The sequence below is a fragment of the Oncorhynchus gorbuscha genome, linkage group LG24 (assembly GCF_021184085.1).
Source record: "Oncorhynchus gorbuscha isolate QuinsamMale2020 ecotype Even-year linkage group LG24, OgorEven_v1.0, whole genome shotgun sequence".
Taxonomy (NCBI): domain Eukaryota; kingdom Metazoa; phylum Chordata; class Actinopteri; order Salmoniformes; family Salmonidae; genus Oncorhynchus; species Oncorhynchus gorbuscha.
This window is the reverse complement of record NC_060196.1, coordinates 32,367,825-32,387,761: the sequence shown is the minus strand read 5'-3', so window position 1 is coordinate 32,387,761 and position 19,937 is coordinate 32,367,825. Positions and strand designations below refer to the sequence as shown.

Sequence of the window (19,937 nt, the reverse complement as noted above, 5' to 3'; positions counted from 1 at the left end):
GGGTGTAGGAGTTAGGGTGTAGGAGTTAGGGTGTAGGGGTTAGGGTGTAGGGGTTAGGGTGAAGGGGTTAGGGTGAAGGGGTTAGGGTGAAGGGGTTAGGGTGAAGGGGTTAGGGTGAAGGGGTTAGGGTGAAGGGGTTAGGGTGAAGGGGTTAGGGTGAAGGGGTTAGGGTGAAGGAGTTAGGGTGTAGGGGTTAGGGTGTAGGAGTTATCGTGAAGGGGTTAGGGTGTAGGAGTCAGGGTGTAGGAGTCAGGGTGAAGGAGTCAGGGTGAAGGAGTCAGGGTGAAGGAGTTAGGGTGTAGGAGTTAGGGTGTAGGAGTTAGGGTGTAGGAGTTAGGGTGTAGGAGTTAGGGTGTAGGAGTTAGGGTGTAGGAGTTAGGGTGTAGGAGTTAGGGTGTAGGAGTTAGGGTGTAGGAGTTAGGGTGTAGGAGTTATCGTGAAGGGGTTAGGGTGTAGGAGTCAGGGTGAAGGGGTTAGGGTGTAGGAGTTATGTTGAAGGGGTTAGGGTGTAGGAGTTATGGTGAAGGGGTTAGGGTGTAGGAGTTATGGTGAAGGGGTTAGGGTGTAGGAGTTATGGTGAAGGGGTTAGGGTGTAGGAGTTATGGTGAAGGGGTTAGGGTGTACAGGCAGGGCCAGCCCTAAGCAAGATTTGGTTGGGGGGCCCCTGCAAGTTTTTTGTAGTTCTACACATTTTGTCATGGGGCGGAGATAAATTCTTGCCATTTTAAAGCTAATGTCCTGGAATTTTACCAATTTTGCCATAGGGTAGAGAACATTTTTTTGCAGTTTTAAAGCACATTTCCTGCAATAATATTTTTTGCAATGACTTTCATGTTAATGATATTGGAGTGACAAACAAGGTCAATGGGGGCCCTTTGGAGGTCAGGGCCCTAGGGCACGTGCCCGATCGGTATTAGGCCATGATGACTACCAGTTTAGATAACTGGCAACACTAAGGTTTCTATTGAATCTGTATTGCTAATTTCCTATTGAGCCAACATCTGCAGTGTTTACCGTAAATGCAATCTCCGCTAATGTGGAACATTGCATTTAAATTTCAATCACGCTGTAATTCTGAATTTCTGGGACATGGATTGAATAGAGCCCTAACAAAAACATGTACTATTCTAACTCTCAACTGTAAGTTGAGACCCCAACAGTTATTATTGTTGTTTCGGGGGCCCCTTGGCAGCCGCTTGTGTCGCTTATGCTTGTGTACAGGGTCCAACATGTAGCTGTAGTGCCCCCTGGCTTTGGAGTTGTAGTGGTGTAGGGGTTACAGGTCGTTGTTTTAAATGAGAATGTATTCTCAGTCAACTCACCATTAAAATAAGGCTAAAAAATCAAATAAATAGAGACATTTAGGTTATAGTTGAAGGGGTTAGGGTGTAAGGCAGGGGTCGGCAACAGGCGTGAGATTTCTTGGAGCTTAAAAAAGAGACACGTTATGATTGTTGGAATGATTGTTATTTTCAAATATAACCTATTTTGGGGCTTAGTTGTGGTCAATTTGCACTGTGCAAATTATTAGAATTATGTTCTGGCCCCCTGACCATCTGCTTGTTAGGGTGTACAGGGTCCAACATGTAGCTGTAGTGCCCCCTGGCTGTGGAGTTGTAATAGCAGCAGGAACTCTTCAGGCATGGCGTGCATGAAGTGACTTGGACCAACGTTGTCATAGTAATGATGTGGCAAAGTATTTTTGGATAGATCCAGAGGGAAGGGCCAGAAGCCATACAGATGAACCTGACAGATAGAGATAGAGACTTAGAGACTTAGAAACATATACAAACACATACGTACGCACACACACACTTAATCTCTTAGGGTAGTAAATCACATCCTCTACTGCTTGTGTCTACGCTAATGACTGTATAATCCGATGCGGGATACATGCGGTCGTTGAGGCCGGTGCAGCCATGGTCTTATGTCTTCTCGGTCACATCGCCAGGCGACACGCAGTCCTTTTTTTCCTGAGCCAACTGCACTCCTTGATGGCAGAGGCAGCACCAGGTGGAACGGTCCGCAGCACCAGGTGGAACGGTCCGCAGCACCAGGTGGAACGGTCCGCAGCACCAGGTGGAACGGTCCGCAGCACCAGGTGGAACGGTCCGCAGCACCAGGTGGAACGGTCCGCAGCACCAGTCCAGAGGGAGTCCAGGGTTTATCCCACACAGTCTTCAAGTGGTCCTTCAGACGCTTTTTCTGACCACCTGCAGAACGGCCCAGTTGTAGCTGTCTGTACAGCTGCGGTGAGGGTGGCTTGTAGAGCTTCTGGGGTGTGTCACATGAGCACAATAATCCACATACTGAAGCTCAAGTACTCGTTCAGATTCCAGCTTTGTGGCAGCTCCTACTGGAGACCCAGTGCGGCTTTAGAAAGAACAGAAGCCCGGTGGACAATATCTTCCGTGCAACTTCAACTTCAGGAAAAGGGCAGTGAACAGAAACACCGACTCATGGGCTTTGTGGACCTCTCCAAAGCCTTCGACACAGTACACCGTGAACTCCTTTGGAAGGCCCTCATGCAGGTTGGCTGCCTTGGGAAATGTGTGAACATCCTGTGTCAGTTCCATGAGAGGATGATGGCCAGGATAACAGTTGGGGGTCAGGAGTCTGAACCCTTTGGGGTAGGCACTAGTGTGAGGTAAGGGTGTGTGCTTGTGCCGGTTCTATTCAATGTTTTCCTCCTGCACAAGGACATGGAAACTTCAGATTGGACAGGAACCTCTACCGAGGCAACACACACACACATACCTGTTCACAGATCTCCAGAGCAGTGCTGGCCAGCATCATACCAGTAGAGAGCCGTGGGGCTCGTTGCCCGCGGTGACGCCAGAACTTGTCCAGCTTAAGCAGGTAGTCTGGGTGAAAGAACACCACTTTCTGTTGGGTGCAGGCCTTACGGAGGGCGTGGTACACCTGGAAAAGAATAAAGACTGATTAATGACATCATTACCATCTACCCTCCTCTCCCAGGATCCAAATGTTAGTTATCAATTTTGTTCTTAAAAATGATAGTTATTGATGGGAAAAAAATAGGCCCAGCCCATAATTAACAGGCATATAGCATTGGGTCCTGTCGGGCAGGAGCCGGGTAGCAGGCATCTACCTAGTCTTATTTCATGGTAGCAGCTCACCTTGAAGCAGGGGGAGGTCCCGAAACCAAAAGAGAAGGCGTGGAGAAGCAGATGGGTGTGGCCATAGGCTGACATGACTTCCATCAGTGGTCCAGGGTTCCGTTGGAGGTCAGGGTATCTGAGGAAAAGCAAGGGGAGTCATTGGGAGATTCTCAAAAGGGGTCAAATTATTAGCACCCCTGTGAGGATTATCCCTTGTGAGGATAACGACACTGAGCCTTAGAGAGGGTGCTAATTAATTGTGGTCAATTACAGCTGCACTGGGTAACTATGTGTGTACAGATGTTTTGTAGGGACAGCTCTAACAAGAATGCAGATTCTTCCTAGATTTGAACACAATTTCCAAGAAACACCCGCTCTCATGGGTAGTCGGCTGGGAATGACGTAGTGTCAACGTCCTGAGCAGTCTAGGCTGTGGCACATTTGAAACTGTAGTGGATGCAATAACAGTTCACAGACAATTTTGAAAAGAAGATAAATCTATTCCATTTTCCAAAGTCTTCAGAACAGCTAAAACATGTATACACTCTGTATAATTCTTTGGTTTTACATTGAAATAAAAACTATTCATGCCGTTTGCCAGAAAGGTAGCAATGTTAGTTACATTGTCTTGTCAAAACGCTGTAACTACCGTTCATTCCTCTGCCTGGTAAAAGATTAGATCGCTATCCAAGCTAGCTAACTTGGTAGCTACATTAACTATCACACTCGGATGTCCTCACTACAGAAGGCAGCACAGTAAATCAACTTCTAAAGAAAGCCTTTAACGACACGGTGGACTGTTCTATAATTTACAGTCCAGCGGTACAACCAGAGACATCTCCAAATTCACAGAATGCTATATACCCAATCCAAAGACTCATGCACCTTACAACATACAATTGCTGCCATTTCACAACTGCACTATTCTATTTATTACCAAGTACAGTGCCGGGGGGGGGGGGATCCAGGCCCCATGATTCTTTCCACATTTTGTTAGGTTACAGCCTTATTCTAAAATTGATTATTTATTTAATCTTAGCAATCTACACACAATACTGCACAATGACAAAGCGAAAACAGGTTGACATTTTTTGCAAATTTATTAAAGATGAAAAAAAAACTAATAGCTTATTTACATAAGTATTCAGACCCTTTGCTATGAGACTCGGAATTGAGCTCAGGTGCATCCTGTTTCCATTGATCATCCTTGAGATGTTTCTACAACTTGATTGGACATAATTTGGAAAAGCACACACCTGTCTATATAAAGTCCCACAGTTGACAGTGCATGTCAGAGCAAAAACCAAGCAATGAGGTCAAAGGAATTGTCCTTAGCAATCAGGGGAGAAGGGCCTTGGTCAGGGAGGTGACCAAGAACCCATGGTCACTCTGACAGAGTTCTAGAGTTCCTCTGTGGAGATGGTTGTCCTTCTGGAAGGTTCTCCCATCTCTGCAGTACTCCACCAATCAGGTTTTTGTGGTAGAGTGGCCAGACGGAAGCCACTTCTCAGTAAAAAAGGGCATGACAGCCCGCTTGGAGTTTGCCAAAAGGCAACTAAAGACTCTCAGACCATGAGAAACAGGATTCTCTGGTCTGATGAAACCAAAATTGAACTCTTTGGCCTGAATGCCAAGTGTCACATCTGGAAGAAACTTGGCACCCTCCCTAAGGTGAAGCATGGTGGTGGCAGCGTCAGCTGTGGGGATGTTTTTCAGCTGCAGGGACTGGGAGACTAGTCAGGATTGAGGGAAAGATGAACGGAGCAAAGTACGGAGAGATCCTTGATGAAAATCTGCTCAAGACCTCAGACTCAGGCGAAGGTTCACCTTCCAAACTATAAAAATAAAGTGTCGCACACTCCATATATATATAAACTCCCAGTCATTTAATGGGTAAATCACCAACGTTCCGGCATCACTGTACCTTCTTCAGGGTGAACGTTCACCTTCCAACAGGACAACGACCCTAAGCACGCAGCCAGAACAATGCAGAAGTGGCTTCGGGACAAGTCTTGGAATGTCCTTGAGTGGCCCAGCCAGAGCCCGGACTTGAAACGAATCAAACATCTCTGGAGAGATCTGAAAATAGCCGTGCGGTTACACTCCCCATCCAACCTGACAGAGCTTGAGAGGATCTGCAGAGAAGAATGGGAGAAACTCCCCAAATACAGGTGTGCCAAGCTTGTCGCATCATAAACAAGAAGACTCAAGGTTGTAAGACTCAAGGCTGTAATTGCTCCCTAAGGTGCTTCAACAAAGTACTGAGTAAAGGGTCTGTACTTATGCAAATGTGTTCCGGTGTTTTTTTTGCACATTTAAAAAAAACATCTAAAAAATATTTTTTTTTCTTTGTCATTGATAATAAAAAATATAAAAAATTTAAAGGAAAAAGCTATCCATTGTAGAAGAAGGCAATAATGTAACAAAATGCGTAAAAAGTAAAGGGGTCCGAATACTTTCCGAATGCACTATATATAGTGTGGCTGAGGTTCTTCCTGGAGTTTTTATTATTTTTGCTCTGGGATTGAAACCGGTGCTTCGGTCAGATGACATGAAAATAGAGCTCTTTGTCTGTATCTGATCATGTGTATTGATAAGAGTATATACCTTTTATTGATCTGGGAAGGGTTGGCCGTTATGAGGTCTGTCTTTACTCCCACGTCATAACTCTTGTTGATAGGAGCCAGGTTAAACCTGTCAACAACAACAATCACAACATTAGAAACAACTACGACAACACAACATTCACACAAGATTACATCAACATTCACACCACATTACATCAACACAACAAATAACTGTATCCCCCTCCCTACATATTACCTCAACTAACCTGTGCCCACGTACAATGACTTGGTACCCCCTGTATATTGACTGGTTATTGTTATTTTAATGTTACTTTATATATAAAAATATATCTAATCTTTTTTTTTTTTATAATACTTTGTTAAATACATTTTTTTTAAACTCTACATTGTTAAGGGCTTGTAAGTAAGCTTTTCACGGTAAGGTCTTACACCTGTTGCATTCTGCGCATGTGACAAATTCAATTTGATTTAATTTGATTTGAATAAGAGCGCCATACACAAACTAGTGATGGACTCAGAAAGAGGTGCCGGTTTCGATAGGATAACACAAGATTCACAGAATATCCACACAGCGTTCACACAAGATTATAAACAACTGTCACACATCACATCAACTTTGGACATTATACAGGCCTCCCGGGTGGCGCAGTGGTTAAGGGCGCTGTACTGCAGTGCCAGTTGTGCCACCAGAGACCCTGGGTTCGCGCCCAGGCTCTGTCGTAACCATTGGCCTAGCGTCGTCCGGGTTAGGAAGGGTTTGGCCGGTAGGGATGTCCTTGCCTCATCTCGCACGAGCGACTCCTGTGGCGGGCCGGGCGCAGTGCACGCTAACCAAGGTTGCCAGGTGCACCGTGTTTCCTCCGACACATTGGTGCGGCTGGCTTCCGGGTTGGATGCGTGCTGTGTTTAGAAGCAGTGCGGCTTGGTTGGGTTGTGTATCGAAGGTTGAAAGTCATGCGTCCTCCGTCTTTCCCGAGCCCGTACGGGAGTTATAGCGATGAGACAAGATGGTAGCTACTAACAATTGGATACCATGAAATTGGGGAGAAAAAGGGCTAAAAAAATAAAAAATTAAAAAATGAACTTTGAACATTACACAACTGCATTACATTGCTATAGATTACTACCAATAATGGATTGATTGATAGAGAATGTTGTTGCTGATACCTGATGACATAGTCAGCATTGTCTATTTCCGCTCCACAGCTGCTGTTCTGCAGGATTCCTCCACTTCCCACCACGGCACAACGACTCAATGAACCTTTACTCCAGGGTACGGTCTATACACACACACACACACACACACACACACACACACACACACGTTTTGTTATTATATCCTCAAGGGGGACATAACATTTATTTCCATTAAATATCCTATTTTCCATAACCACTAACACTAACCCAAACCCTAACCACTAACCCCTTTCCCTATACCCAAACCTTAAAATAGCCTTTGTCCTCATGGGGATGTGGGAAATGTCCCCACGAGGGACAATTGTCCTGGTTTTACTAACCTTGTGGCGACTTTAAGTCCTCACAAGGATAGAAGAGCTAACCCATACAAACACCTGAGGCAACATGTCCCATAGTGCTTGGTCCACCTTTCTCTTCCTCCACTTCTCTGCATCATAAGTCAGACTCTGGTTCTGATTGGTGTTCTGTCTGGTCACCATCAGCCTATCAGAAGCGTTACAGCATGACCACAACTCTGTCCTGGGAGGGAAGGACAGGAAGTTTGTTGGAGACGATCGCAAGACTGAGCAAGGTGTGTGTGAAAACTGTGTCAGTGGCGGCTGGTGGGAGTTAGCTATAGGGGATTGGCTCATTGTAATGGCTGGAATGGAACAATTGGAACGGAGTCAAACGTGGTTTCCATGTGTTTGATACTGTTTCATGTATTCTATTCCAGCCATTACAATGAGCCTGTCCTCCTATAGCTCCTCCCACCAGGCTCCACTGGTGTGTGTCTCACCTGTGTAGTTCTCTGTGTGTGAGGTTGAGTCTCCAGGGACAGTTCATTAGCTCTCTCACCTCCTGAGAGAACAGGCCAATGTCCACTCTGACACACACACAAACACACCAGGTCACTCCAATTCCAATGCAATATTCAACGTTCCCACCACGTCGGGAGATGCCGTCAATACCGGCCACTAGGGGCAGCGGTGAGCACGTACTTTCAAGTAGTCTTGCGTCATTGGCTCTGAGAATCGTGGGTTTAATAGGCATTCATTTGTTTGTTTTTTACCCTATCCCAAACCTTAACTATTTGGAATTAATACCTAAACTTAACCTTCGAGTTGTTTCTGTTTTAACCCTCTCCCAAACCTTAACCCCCTTTCCTGCGGTCAAATGACCAAACCTTTTCATAATTTCATAGTTAAATTACATTTTTTATTTTTTTTAAAGCCGCAAATCAAGTGTTTCTTATTTTATTTTTATTTTTTTCTCACCAATTTCGTAGTATCCAATTGTTGTAGTAGCTACTATCTTGTCTCATCGCTACAACTCCCGTACGGACTCGGGAGAGACGAAGGTTGAAAGTCATGCGTCCTCCGATACACAACCCAACCAAGCCGCACTGCTTCTTAACACAGTGCGCATCCAACCCGGAAGCCAGCCGCACCAATGCGCCGGAGGAAACACCGTGCACCTGGCCTCCTTGGCTAGCGCACACTGCGCCCAGCCCGCCACAGGAGTCGCTGGTGCGCGATGAGACAACACCCCTACTGACCAAGCCCTCCCTAACCCGGGCGACACTAGGCCAATTGTGCGTCGCCCCACGGACCTCCCGGTCGCGGTCGGTTACGACAGAGCCTGGGCGTGAACCCAGGGACTCTGATGGCACAGCTGGCGCTGCAGTACAGCGCGCCCTTAACCACTGCGCCACCCGGGAGGCCCTGCAAATCAAGTGTTTCTATGTGAAATTCTTTGGTTATATTTCAGCCTTCTGTGACACATATAAAAGTATAATAGTATATAAAATATATAATACTCAAAACTGAATACATTTCATACATACACTCTATATCTGGGCCCATACCATGTGTGAGGTGTATACTTTTGTTTCAAAGTAGATTTGTTTAAGACTGCCAAGAAACACTCTGTGACACTGATTTAGCCCACCCTCGTAAAAAGGTTACTTAACCAATCGGAATTCATTCCTAAACTGAACTGTCAAATTATGACGTTTAGACAAACGTAGAATACTGAATTCAATCCGTGTGATCGTGTTACACACACACACACACAATATAAATTGACATATAGATGGTGAACTTGTTGGATCAGGATGGATTGTCTGGTAGATCTGATCAGACTTTCCAGTAAAGAAAATCTTACATAGAATCTCTCACTCGGACCCCAGGAAGATTAGCTGACATCGTGGCTTTAGATAATGGAGATTAAAAAATACAAATAAAAGTAATCAAATAATCAAAGCCCCACTTACTTTTTCATAGTAGTCATGGTCACCAGTTTCTCTCTCAGTCTTCTGCACTGCAACCTCTTCTGGACAGAGTCCAAAAACCCATCTCTGCAACACACACATAAATCAATTCTCTGATAAGGCTAAATGATCAAATCACAGAAATGCTTTATAACTAGATAAGGTTGTAAACTAGTCTATAAAATGATTTAATATGAAAGGACAATTATGCAGTACTCAGAAATCCGGCTCCGGGTTAGAGAGTGGGGTGTACAAGAGTCCAATGGACATTCAACCACTTATTTGAACAGCAAAAAACATCCCAGCCCATAGGGGAAAACACAGATGAGAACATACCCAAACATTCTGTGTTTTTTCATCAAGAAGTTATTGGAAGAGTCCTCTGATGGTGGCCAAACAAAATAATGGCTGCAGTCCAAACTCAAAGTGGCCATCCCTCGGCCCTGAACCCTCAGCCCTTGAATGACGTTTTACATCGTCACATCAGAGTATACTTCAAAATGTCCCTTGCCCAAGTGAGGGAGAGTGATGATCGGTGAGGCAACGTCCTTGGTGGAAATGTTGAAGTTGAGCTTAAACCTCTTAATGTACCTAGAAAGCTAACATAGCTAGCTAGCACGCCTGTCAGGTATCTACCTACCCATAGCTTGCAAGCTAGTTTTATAGTTTGGTCACTTATTCCAATAAATTTCAGAATTCCCCCCAAAATGTTAATGAATCTAGCTATGTTTTATAGGCCCCTCACTACAAGACTAAGGCAATTTTACAAAGCAAAAATCAAATCTCATATATATTTTTTTGTTAGCAAGCTAGCATCATAATTTTGTCTGACACGCCGAAAATGCAGCGGTGGCTGCGTTTCAAACACGTAAAAGACACACGCTTGAATTATGCCCTTGGGGGAATCCCCGTGGCCATCTTTGTCGTAGTCCAAACAATTAGCCAAGCAAGGGAAGTTAGCAACCTAAGCCCCTCAGCCCTCGTTTGTGATCGAGTGTACAATTCTGTTCACTCCGGGGCCTAAAACAGACCATAATTCAATTGGCGAGGATTGTACATCCGTTAAGAAAAGTCTGCCAAAACTTCAAATCCTTATGGAGTCAACATACAAGTGTAAGAACAATTTAAATACGTTACAAATTGTGCTACTAATGCATACGATGGCACAAACATGAGACTTGAAATAGAGCTCAGGTGCATCCTGTTTCCATTGATCATCCTTGAGATGTTTCTTCCAACTTGATTGGATTCCACCGGTGGTAAATTTAATTGATTGGACATGATTTGGAAAGGCACACACCTGTCTATATAAAATGTCCCACACTTGACAATGCATGTCAGAGCGAAAACCAAGAAATGAGGCGGAAGGAATTGTCCGTAGATTTCCGAGACAGGATTGTGTCGAGGCACAGATCTGGGAAGGGTACCAAAAAATGTCTACAGCATTGAAGGTCCCCAAGAACACAGTGGCCTCCATCATTCTTAAATGCAAGAAGTGGAACCACCAAGACCCTTCCTAGAGCTGGCCACCCAGCCAAACTGAGCAATCAGGGGAGAATGGCCTTGGTCAGGGAGGTGACCAAGAACCCGATGGTCACTCAGACAGCTCCAGAGTTTGTCTGTGGAGATGGGAGAACCTTTCCAAAGGACAACCATCTCTGCAGCACTCCACCATATCAGGCCTTTATGGTAGAGTGGCCAGACAGAAGCCACTCTGCTTGAAAAGGCACATGACACTTGGAGTTTCCCAAAAGGCAACTAAAGGACTCTCAGACCATGAGAAACAAAATTATCGGGTCTGATGAAACCAAAATTGAACTCTTTGGCCTGAATGTCAAGTGTCACATCTGGAGGAAACCTGGAGCCATCCCTAATGTGAAGCATGGTGGTGGCAGCATCATGCTGTGGGGATGTTTTTCAGAGGCATGGACTGGGAGACTAGTCATGATCGAGGCAAACATGAACAGAGCAAAGTACAGAGAGGTTCTTGCTGAAAACCTGCTCCAGAATGCTCAGGACCTCCGACTGGGGTGAAGGTTCACCTTCCAACAGGACAACAACCCTAAGCACACAGCCAAGACAATGCAGGAGTGGCTTCAGGACAAGTCTCTGAATGTTCTTGAGTGGCCCAGCCAGAGCCCGGACTTGTACCCAATCTAACATCTCTGGAGAGACTTAAATAGCTGTGCAGCAACACTCCCCATCCAACCTGACAGAGCTTGAGAGGAATGGGAGAAACTCCCCAAAATACAGGTGTACCAAGCTTCTAGTGTCATACCCAAGAAGACTGGAGGCTGTAATCGCTGCCAAAGGTTCTTCAACAAAGTACTGAGTAAAGGGTTTGAACACTTATGTAAATGTCATATTTCAGTTTGACAATTTGCAAAAAGCTCTAAAAACATGTTTTTGCACTGTCATTATGGTGTGTTGTGCGTAGACTGATGATAAAAACACAACCGTGGGTTGAATGAGTGACGAATTTCCGGACAAGGGCGGTACATTTAAAATTAATTAATTCTTCCCTCGCCCTGCAAGTGTCCACTTCATTTGGGGGCTGAGGGTGTGTCTTTTACGTGTTTAGAATGCAGCGGGTGTTGAGTTTGATACGTGACTACAGTTAGCATTGAATTGTGGGTCATATCAACCCCACAAGTGAACAAAGTTCTTCACTCGCTCCCTCGAGCTAATTCGAAGGTCGAGCAGGCAACATTTATGAATTGGACAATGATGGCAATAAAACTGCATCCGGTTTTGACAGGGATTCTCCCGGGCAATTTAAAAAAACATTTGGTCTACAAAATATATAATTCAAGGATTATGTTTAAAATGTTCATAGAAGTGTGGTTCATTTGTATACATTTTACGGTTTCTAAAATCTATTGTTCAAAACAAGCTGTTCAGTTACCTACTGCTCTGCCATTGTTAGGACATTCTCACAGATTTGGTAGGACAAAAACATCACGGCGAGCTCATCATGCTTGTGACATTATGCTAGGTAGCTATCCCTTAGTTTAGATCATTTGTGTTCAGTTGTCGCTTGTTTGCATTTTCCCTCTGTTTGTGTGGCCATGCACTTGGGACCTGGCTGCTCACTGCTCATTCTAAAAATATCACTTTTGGTAGGCTAATCAAAAACAGTGAAAGCATGTGCAGCAGTTGTGGTTCTGTTTTTACATGCAAACGTGAAATTGGTGTATTTATGCAGTTGTTGAAATGCACAGATCCCTTTACTGGTTGTTTCTTTGAGAAGATGTAGAATTTGAAAACTTGGGTTAATAATTCTGTCTTGCTGCTTTGTTGACAATAGAACCAGGTCGACAAGGCGATCATGTCTAGCAGTGTACAGGTCCTTGTATGAACAGCAACCATGCACAACAGACCATTACTTTTGAATCATGTAAAATACAAAATGGGTCATGGTTCGCAGGGTACCACACAAGCAAATTGTTAGTTTGTCAAACTTCCCCTCTGGAATAAATAAAGTACACACACATTCATTTCCAGGTCAACATAAAGCTCACTGGGCAAAAACTGGTTGAATCAATGTTGTTTGCACGTAATTTCAACAAAAATGCAATGTGATGACGCTGAATCAATGTGGAAAACAGATTTGCAAAAAGTCATCAACATCAGGGAAGTGTCTTTTTTTCACCAAACTTTTAACCTAAATCCAATGGTATGGTGATTTGTTTTGTTGATTTCACATTGAATTCACGGCAGTTGACAACTCATCCAAATGTAAATCAAAACTAGATGTTGAACTGACTTCTCTGCCCAGTGGGAGGAGAGCAGACATTGGTGAAGTCAATCAAAGATCTATCTGGTTTATTACAAGTCGCAACAGGGAGAGACCACCAGCACAACAATTTAAATGTAACCTTTATTTAACTAGGCAAGTCAGTTAAGAGCAAATTCTTATTTACAATGACATCCTACCCCAGCCAAACCTGGACGACACTGGGCCAATTGTGCGCCGCCCTATGGGACTCCCAATCATGGCCAGGTGTGATGCAGCCAGAAGCAGAAAAAAATTCTAACTGGCATCTTGGAGGCAGGCCCATCATATCCTAATGAGACAGTACCAAATACTCTGTAAACACCAGCCCCGGGAGGCTTGTGTGAAACCCAAATAAAAAGATAGTGACTTTTATCAGCTGCAACAGAATCACAGTGTTCACAGAACGTTGTTATCAATACAGCATAATAGTGAATAATCATTGCATCCTCGGTCCTTTTACATCCAGTCTGGCGTCAAGCATTATCAACAGATACGAGAATAATTCATAACATTCAGCTTCAAATCTAGTGACCATGAACACGCACCCTGAGTGTCAAACAGAACATTGGAAATTATGTGTATTACAGAAAGTCCAAATATTCTAAACATTGTGTTGATCACTAAATAGAACAAAACTATACATGCAACGTGTTTCAAGAGCTGAAGTAAAAGATCCCAGAAATGTTCCATGCACACAAAATGCTTATTTCTCTCCAATTTTGTGCACAAATGTTTACATTCCTGTTTGTGAGCATTTCTCCTTTGCCAGGATAATCCATCCACTGACAGGTGTGGCATATCAAGAAGCTGATTAAACAGCATGATCATTACACATGTGCACCTTGTGCTGGGGACAAGAAAAAGCCACTCTAAAATGTGCAGTTTTATCACACAACACAATGCCATTTATGTTAAGGGAGAAAGCAATTGGCACGCTGACTGCAGGAATGTCTACCAGAGCTGTTTCCGGATAATCAAATGTTAATTTCTCTACCATAAGCCGCCTCCAACGTAATTTTAGAGAATTTGTCAGGACGTCCAACCGGCCTCACAAATGCAAACCACGTGTATGGCGTTGTGTGGGCAAGCGGTTTGCTGATGTCAATGTTGTGAACAGAGTGCATCATGGTGGCAGTGGGGTTATGGTATAGGCAGGCATAAGCTACAGACAATGAACACAAATACATTTTATCGATGGCAATTTGAATGCACAGAGATACCGTGATGAGATCCTGAAGCCCATTGTCATGCCATTCATCCACCGACATCACCTCATGTTGCCGCATTATAAGGCCTCATGTCGCAAGATTTGTACACAATTTCTGGACGCTAAAAATGTCCCATTTCTTCCGTGGACTGCATACTCACCAGACATGGCATGTTTGTAGATGAGTGGGACAACATTCCACAGGCCACAATCAACAGCCTGATCAAGTCAATGCAATGGAGACTTGTGGCGCTGCATGAGGGAAATTGTGGTTTCACCAGATACTGACTGGCTTTCTGATCCAAGCTTCTACCTTTTTTTGGGGCATCTGTGACCAGATGCATATCTGTATTCCCAGTCATGTCAAATCCATTGATTAGGGCCTAATACATTTGTTTCCATTGACTGATTTTCTTATATGAACTTTAACTCTGTAAAATCTTGGAAATTGTTGTGCATTTATTTTTGCTCAGTATAAATCCCTCTTAAAATTTCTCCATTACACACACGGCATTTTGGGACCCTGAGTGGCGCAGCGGTCTAAGGCAGTGCTAGAGGAGTAACTACAGTCCCAGTTTTGATCCCGGGCTGTATCACAACCGGCCAAGATCGGGGGTCCCATTGGGCGGCGCACAATTGGCCCAGCGTCCTCAGGGTTAGGGGAGGGTTTGGCCGGAGTAGGCAGTCTTTGTAAATAAGAATGTTAACCGACTTGCCTAGTTAAATAAAGATTTGAAAAAATAAAAAATACAAACGTACCTTTGGTGTTGGTAGTAGTCTATGAGCGTAATAGACAGGAGAGTTCCAGAGCAGACCAGAATGAATAGAATCAGGTAACGCATTGTTACAACATGTCACAGACTGAATGACAGCATGACAACTACTCTGTTGGCCCATCGGGGAGGGATAGAGGGAGGGAAGAGCAGCCTGGGTCTCCTAGACTATACGTAACATAGTAAACATAATTCAGGGACAATTAAATTACTATGATATGTTACGTTTGGTATGGTTACATAAGACAGAAGGTTACTTAAGTCAAATACGAAAGTAGGGTGGTTTGTCGGGCTGGATGGGTTGGCATATTACGTGAACGTTTACCAACCCAATTAGCAACTTTGCAACTACTTACCAGCTACTTTGCAACTACTTAGCAAGTTAGCCTACTTTAACCTTACGCCTAATCTTAACCCCTAACTCTAACCCCTCGACTAGCTAACGTTAGCCACAACAAATTAAAATCCATAACATATCATACGTTTTGCAAATGTCTAACATATTTTGTGAACTGACATTTGTACAATATGCTATTCGTAACATGCTATTCACAATATGCTATTCGTAACATGCTATTCACAATATGCTATTCACAATATGCTATTCGTAACATGCTATTCACAATATGCTATTCGTAACATGCTATTCACAATATGCTATTCACAATATGCTATTCGTAACATGCTATTCACAATATGCTATTCGTAACATCACATGAACTGTAATTCATAACATCTCTTATGAAATGGATGATGGACATTCACAAATTCATACACACCATACAAAAAGGTAACATATTATACTAATTGGAGTGTACCGGATTTAGATGTACTATTTTACATTTACCCCTGACTCCAGGTTGGGAGGAGTTGGAGGGGAGGGAGGAGTGTGTGTGTGTGTGTGTGTGTGTGTGTGTGTGTGTGTGTGTGTGTGTGTGTGTGTGTGTGTGTGTGTGTGTGTGTGTGTGTGTGTGTGTGTGTGTGTGTGTGTGTGTGTGTGTGTGTGTGTGTGTGTGTGTGTGTGTGTGTGTGTGTGTGTGTGTGTGTGTGTGTGTGTGTACCACAGTAGGTTTTCCACCATTCATTTCTCCCATAGGGGATTTTAGTAACACTAAAAACATAGGTTGTGTTCCGTGTAGGCTTACACCGGCGTGATGTTTTAATAACCATGTAAATCTCTCTAGTACAAGGTGTCTTTTATCAATCAATTTAGCTTGGATTTCTGTTTGTAGCGTCCAAACCGTTTGGGCTAGAATTAAATGGTGGGAACCTGGTTACCGAGATTTATTGCCCAAAAGTATGAGCACCTTCTCCTCAAACATCTAATTCCAAAATCATGGGAATTAATATAGAGTTGGTCCTCCCCTTTGCTGCTATAATAGCCTCCACTCTTTTGGGAAGGCTTTCCACTAGATGTTGGAACATTGCTGCGGGGACTTGCTTCCATTCAGCCACAAGAGCATTTGTGAGGCCAGGCAATGATGTTGGCCGATTAGACCTGGCTCGCAGTCGGCGTTCCAGTTCATCCCAAAGGTGTTCGATGGAGTTGAGGTCAGGGATCTGTGCAGCCCAGTCAAGTTCTTCCACACTGATCTTGATAAACCATTTCTGTATCATGGACCATCGCTTTGTGCACAGAGGCATTGTCATGATGAAACAGGAAAGGGCCTTACTAGAAGGCCACATTTATTTGCAACGCACACTAGAGTTCCAAACTGCCTCTGGAAGCAATGTCAGCACAACAATTGTTCGTTGCGTGATTCATGAAATGGGTTTCCATGGCCTAGCAGCCGCACACAAGCCTAAGATCCACATACACTACAGGACCAAAAGTAACTAATTTCAGTGTAGTCTTGTGTATGTTTGTGTCAAACAAGCAAACCTAATCCTATAATAAACTTTGCTTGTTATTTATATCTCTGTACCGTTTCCCTATATTGGGCCTAGAACCTGTAACGTTTAGATGTTACAATTGTAATATAAAATTGTCTAGTTTTGCTAAGGTGTTATCTGTTGCATTGATCAGAACTGTTGACAGCAATAGATGGCCCGTCGCAAACCTGTGAATGAATGTATGTATCTATCAATCACATTTTATTTTCGCGTCAAATCGCCAATTGGCAACCCATCCCTTACGGGATTAATTGAAACAAACAAACATTACAATAATTCACAGCGTCTTGGTCTGGTTGAGGTGTTCCCCTCATTAAACAGTAACTGGCGTAGTCTGGTAGTTGTGAGATTGTTGGAAACTATCAATAGCAGACGGATGGGAGGGTGGTGTGGCAGGTGCTGCTTCTCCTCAAGATGCTGTTATTTTATCTAAAGCCGGTGTACACCGACCCCAGCTAAGTGACTCATGCAAAGATTTAAAGCGCAAGTATGCGTTTTATCTTCAGTACATTGCCACGATTGTCAATGATGTAGCTTCTCTACCGATAATCTCAGTGCGTCCTTGCTGGGATGACAATCTACTGTCCGGGAATGCCACCACCCCAGACAAACACATTAGTTCACCGTTCCACGAGAGCGGACAGTACACACCATACCATACCATAATGGCCAAGTCTACCTCGCTCCCTATTCGACTGAATCGCTTATGAGTAACAAGCACAAGTCCATATATTGGAAACTCACTACTCTCCGGGGATGTGCAACTCAACCCTGGGCCGAACACCACTGTGTAAGCGATACTCACCGGAGTTGAAAGCAGTGGATGGCCGCGTCCTCTAATCACCGCGGAAGTGGGTGAGCGCTATGGTCCCATGATTTATCTCGAGTCATCCGGGTCCAAGATTACATTTAGCACTCCAAACATATCCAAGTCGCTATACGCGATACCCACGCATGTTTTTACTTAGTTCCCCGTATCCAGTGCAAGCGGAAGGGATAGTTAATTGCACTACTGAACTGCCCCTAATCAAAACGGCCTAAACACAGAAAATGTTACTTTTTTCAATATGTCAATAACTCGCGAGTAATCTGGGACCCGAGAGCTAAACCATTCCAAAAAGTGATACAATTCAACATCTTCTTCTCACAGACTCCAACCTTGACTTCCTCTGCCTCTCAGAGACATGGCTCCATAAAACCTCTCCATCTGCTGCTGTGATTGTGCCTGGCTACAATGTTCTCAGGAGAGACAGGATGGAAGGAAGAGGAGGGGGTGTGATGATTTACATTAAAGAACATATCAGATGTAAACAAATTGGGTGGTCATGTGATAATGAAGTAGAATGTATTGGCCTGAACTTTACACTGTCTCCCCAAATGTCTTTTACCCTTATTGGAATGTACAGGCCACCTTCCACCAAAAGTGTGCTTTTTCATCAGTTTAATAACATGCTTAGGGAATGTGATTTTGGGAAAGAGGTCATCTTAATGGGAGATTTTAACACTAATTATGAAGACAAGTCTTGTAAGAAAACCCTCAAACGGGGAGCACTAATACCTTTGACCTTATGTAACGGATGAGAAATGGCTAGCTAGTTAGTGGTGGTGCGCGCTGATAGCATTTCAATCAGTGACGTCACTTGCTTTGAGACCTTGAAGTAGTGGTTCCCCTTGCTCTGCAAGGGCCGCTGCTTTTGTGCAGCGATGGGTAACGATGCTTCGTGGGTGACTGTTGTTGATGTGTGCAGAGGGTCCCCAGTTCGCGCCCGGGTAGGGGCGAGGGGACGGATTAAAGTTGTACTGTTACACTTACACAGCTAGTTAAAGGGCCGACCAGGTTGACTTGTTGTTCTAAAACACAGATTGATTCAGTGTTCCGTAATAAACCAGTGTGAATAAATCATTCAATGTGGTTACTGGGATGTCTGATCATAATCTGATACATACATCCAGAAAGATTTCCAAGAACAGGTTTAACCTCTACTGTTAGAAAGCCTGATAAGCTCAGAATACCTAACAGTGAATTTAATTATTTTGGAAACGCAATTAAGGGAATTAACTGGAATGATCTCTTGTCCTACACAGACGTGGAAGCTGATAGTCAGGTTTTTCTATACACAATCCAGACTACAATAAATGCCTTTCTAAAGAAAATAAAATCCAAACCTGGCCAAAAGAGCACTCTTCCATGGCTAAATGGAGAAATCTGGATAGTGATGAAAGAATGAGATCATGCTCTAAAAACAGCCCTACAATCCAAATTAGAACATGACAGATGTACGTTTGCCATGCTGAGAAATAAGGTGATGAAAGAAATGAGACGGGCCAAGGCAAACGTTTTTATCAATATAATTGGTGAAGCAAAGGGAGAATCTAAAAAAGTTACAGGGAAAGATCATAGTAACACTGCAAAAAGAGACAGTATAACACAGGATGCAGTAGATTCCTACTTTGCGGACTCTGTCAAGGTACTGACACAGAACCCCTCCACTGGTTTGTTGGGCTCAGTGCTAGTGAATGACACTCAACCTGTCTTCATCATAAGGGAGGTTTCTGAGTCAGAGGTGAACAAGGTGATTAGCTCACTAAAGAACTCTAAAGCCAAATATGTGCTTGGGCTGGACTCTACCTTTCTTAAAAACTACAAAGAGTCACTCATTGGCCCAACTACTAAGATCACCAACACATCTATTGGTCAGGGGGTGTTTCCAAGGGTCTGGAAGTCGGCCATAATAACGGCCATCTTTAAATCAGGTGACCCTGCTGACATGAGTAACTACAGGCCCATTAGTATACTACCTGTGGTGTCGAAGGTTACTGAAAAGTGTGTAGCAGAGCACCTGATTGCCCACCTCAACAACAGCCCCTTCACATTACACTCCATGCAGTTTGGCTTCAGAACAAAACACTTCACAGAAATGGCAAACTTTATTCTTCTGGAAAATCCAAGATGGACAAAGGTGGACTTGTTGGGGCTGTATTTCTAGACCTTAGGAAAGCTTTTGATACTGGCAACCATGAGGTTCTCATCACCAAACTTCCCAAGTTCAACTTTCCCTCTGATGCCTTGAGATGGATGAAATCATACCTCGAAGGTAGAACCCAGTGTGTCCGAGTGATTGAATCAC

General features: G+C 43.8%; 1 protein-coding gene across 5 annotated transcripts; it reads right to left on the bottom strand.

Moving 5' to 3' along the window:
* Positions 1 to 18,030, bottom strand: LOC124013279 (alpha-2,8-sialyltransferase 8F-like). 5 transcript variants are annotated; one of them, XM_046327541.1, is made up of 9 exons: positions 17,615 to 18,030; positions 9,162 to 9,245; positions 7,686 to 7,913; positions 7,282 to 7,426; positions 6,878 to 6,990; positions 5,730 to 5,816; positions 3,141 to 3,258; positions 2,758 to 2,922; positions 1 to 1,746 (listed from the first exon to the last, which is right to left on the bottom strand). In XM_046327541.1, the coding sequence occupies exons 2-9, from the start codon at positions 9,176 to 9,178 to the stop codon at positions 1,564 to 1,566; spliced, it is 1,056 nt and encodes a 351-aa protein (XP_046183497.1). In that variant the 5' UTR covers positions 9,179 to 9,245; positions 17,615 to 18,030; the 3' UTR covers positions 1 to 1,563. The 5 variants fall into 5 exon arrangements, with proteins under 5 accessions (XP_046183497.1, XP_046183499.1, XP_046183494.1 ...); XM_046327543.1 differs by having other exon boundaries at positions 7,686 to 7,772; positions 17,615 to 18,027; XM_046327538.1 differs by lacking the exon at positions 17,615 to 18,030 and adding an exon at positions 14,903 to 15,015.
* Between the last annotated feature and the right edge of the window lie 1,907 nt (positions 18,031 to 19,937).

Coding starts and splice junctions, on each gene's coding strand:
- LOC124013279 (XM_046327538.1), bottom strand. CDS start 14,985: ATGCGTTACCTGATTCTATTCATTCTGGTCTGCTCTGGAACTCTCCTG. Junction 7,427..7,685: donor ACACACAGAGAACTACACAG/GTGAGACACACA, acceptor CTTCCCTCCCAG/GACAGAGTTGTGGTCATGCT. Junction 5,817..6,877: donor AATGCTGACTATGTCATCAG/GTATCAGCAACA, acceptor TGTTGTTGACAG/GTTTAACCTGGCTCCTATCA.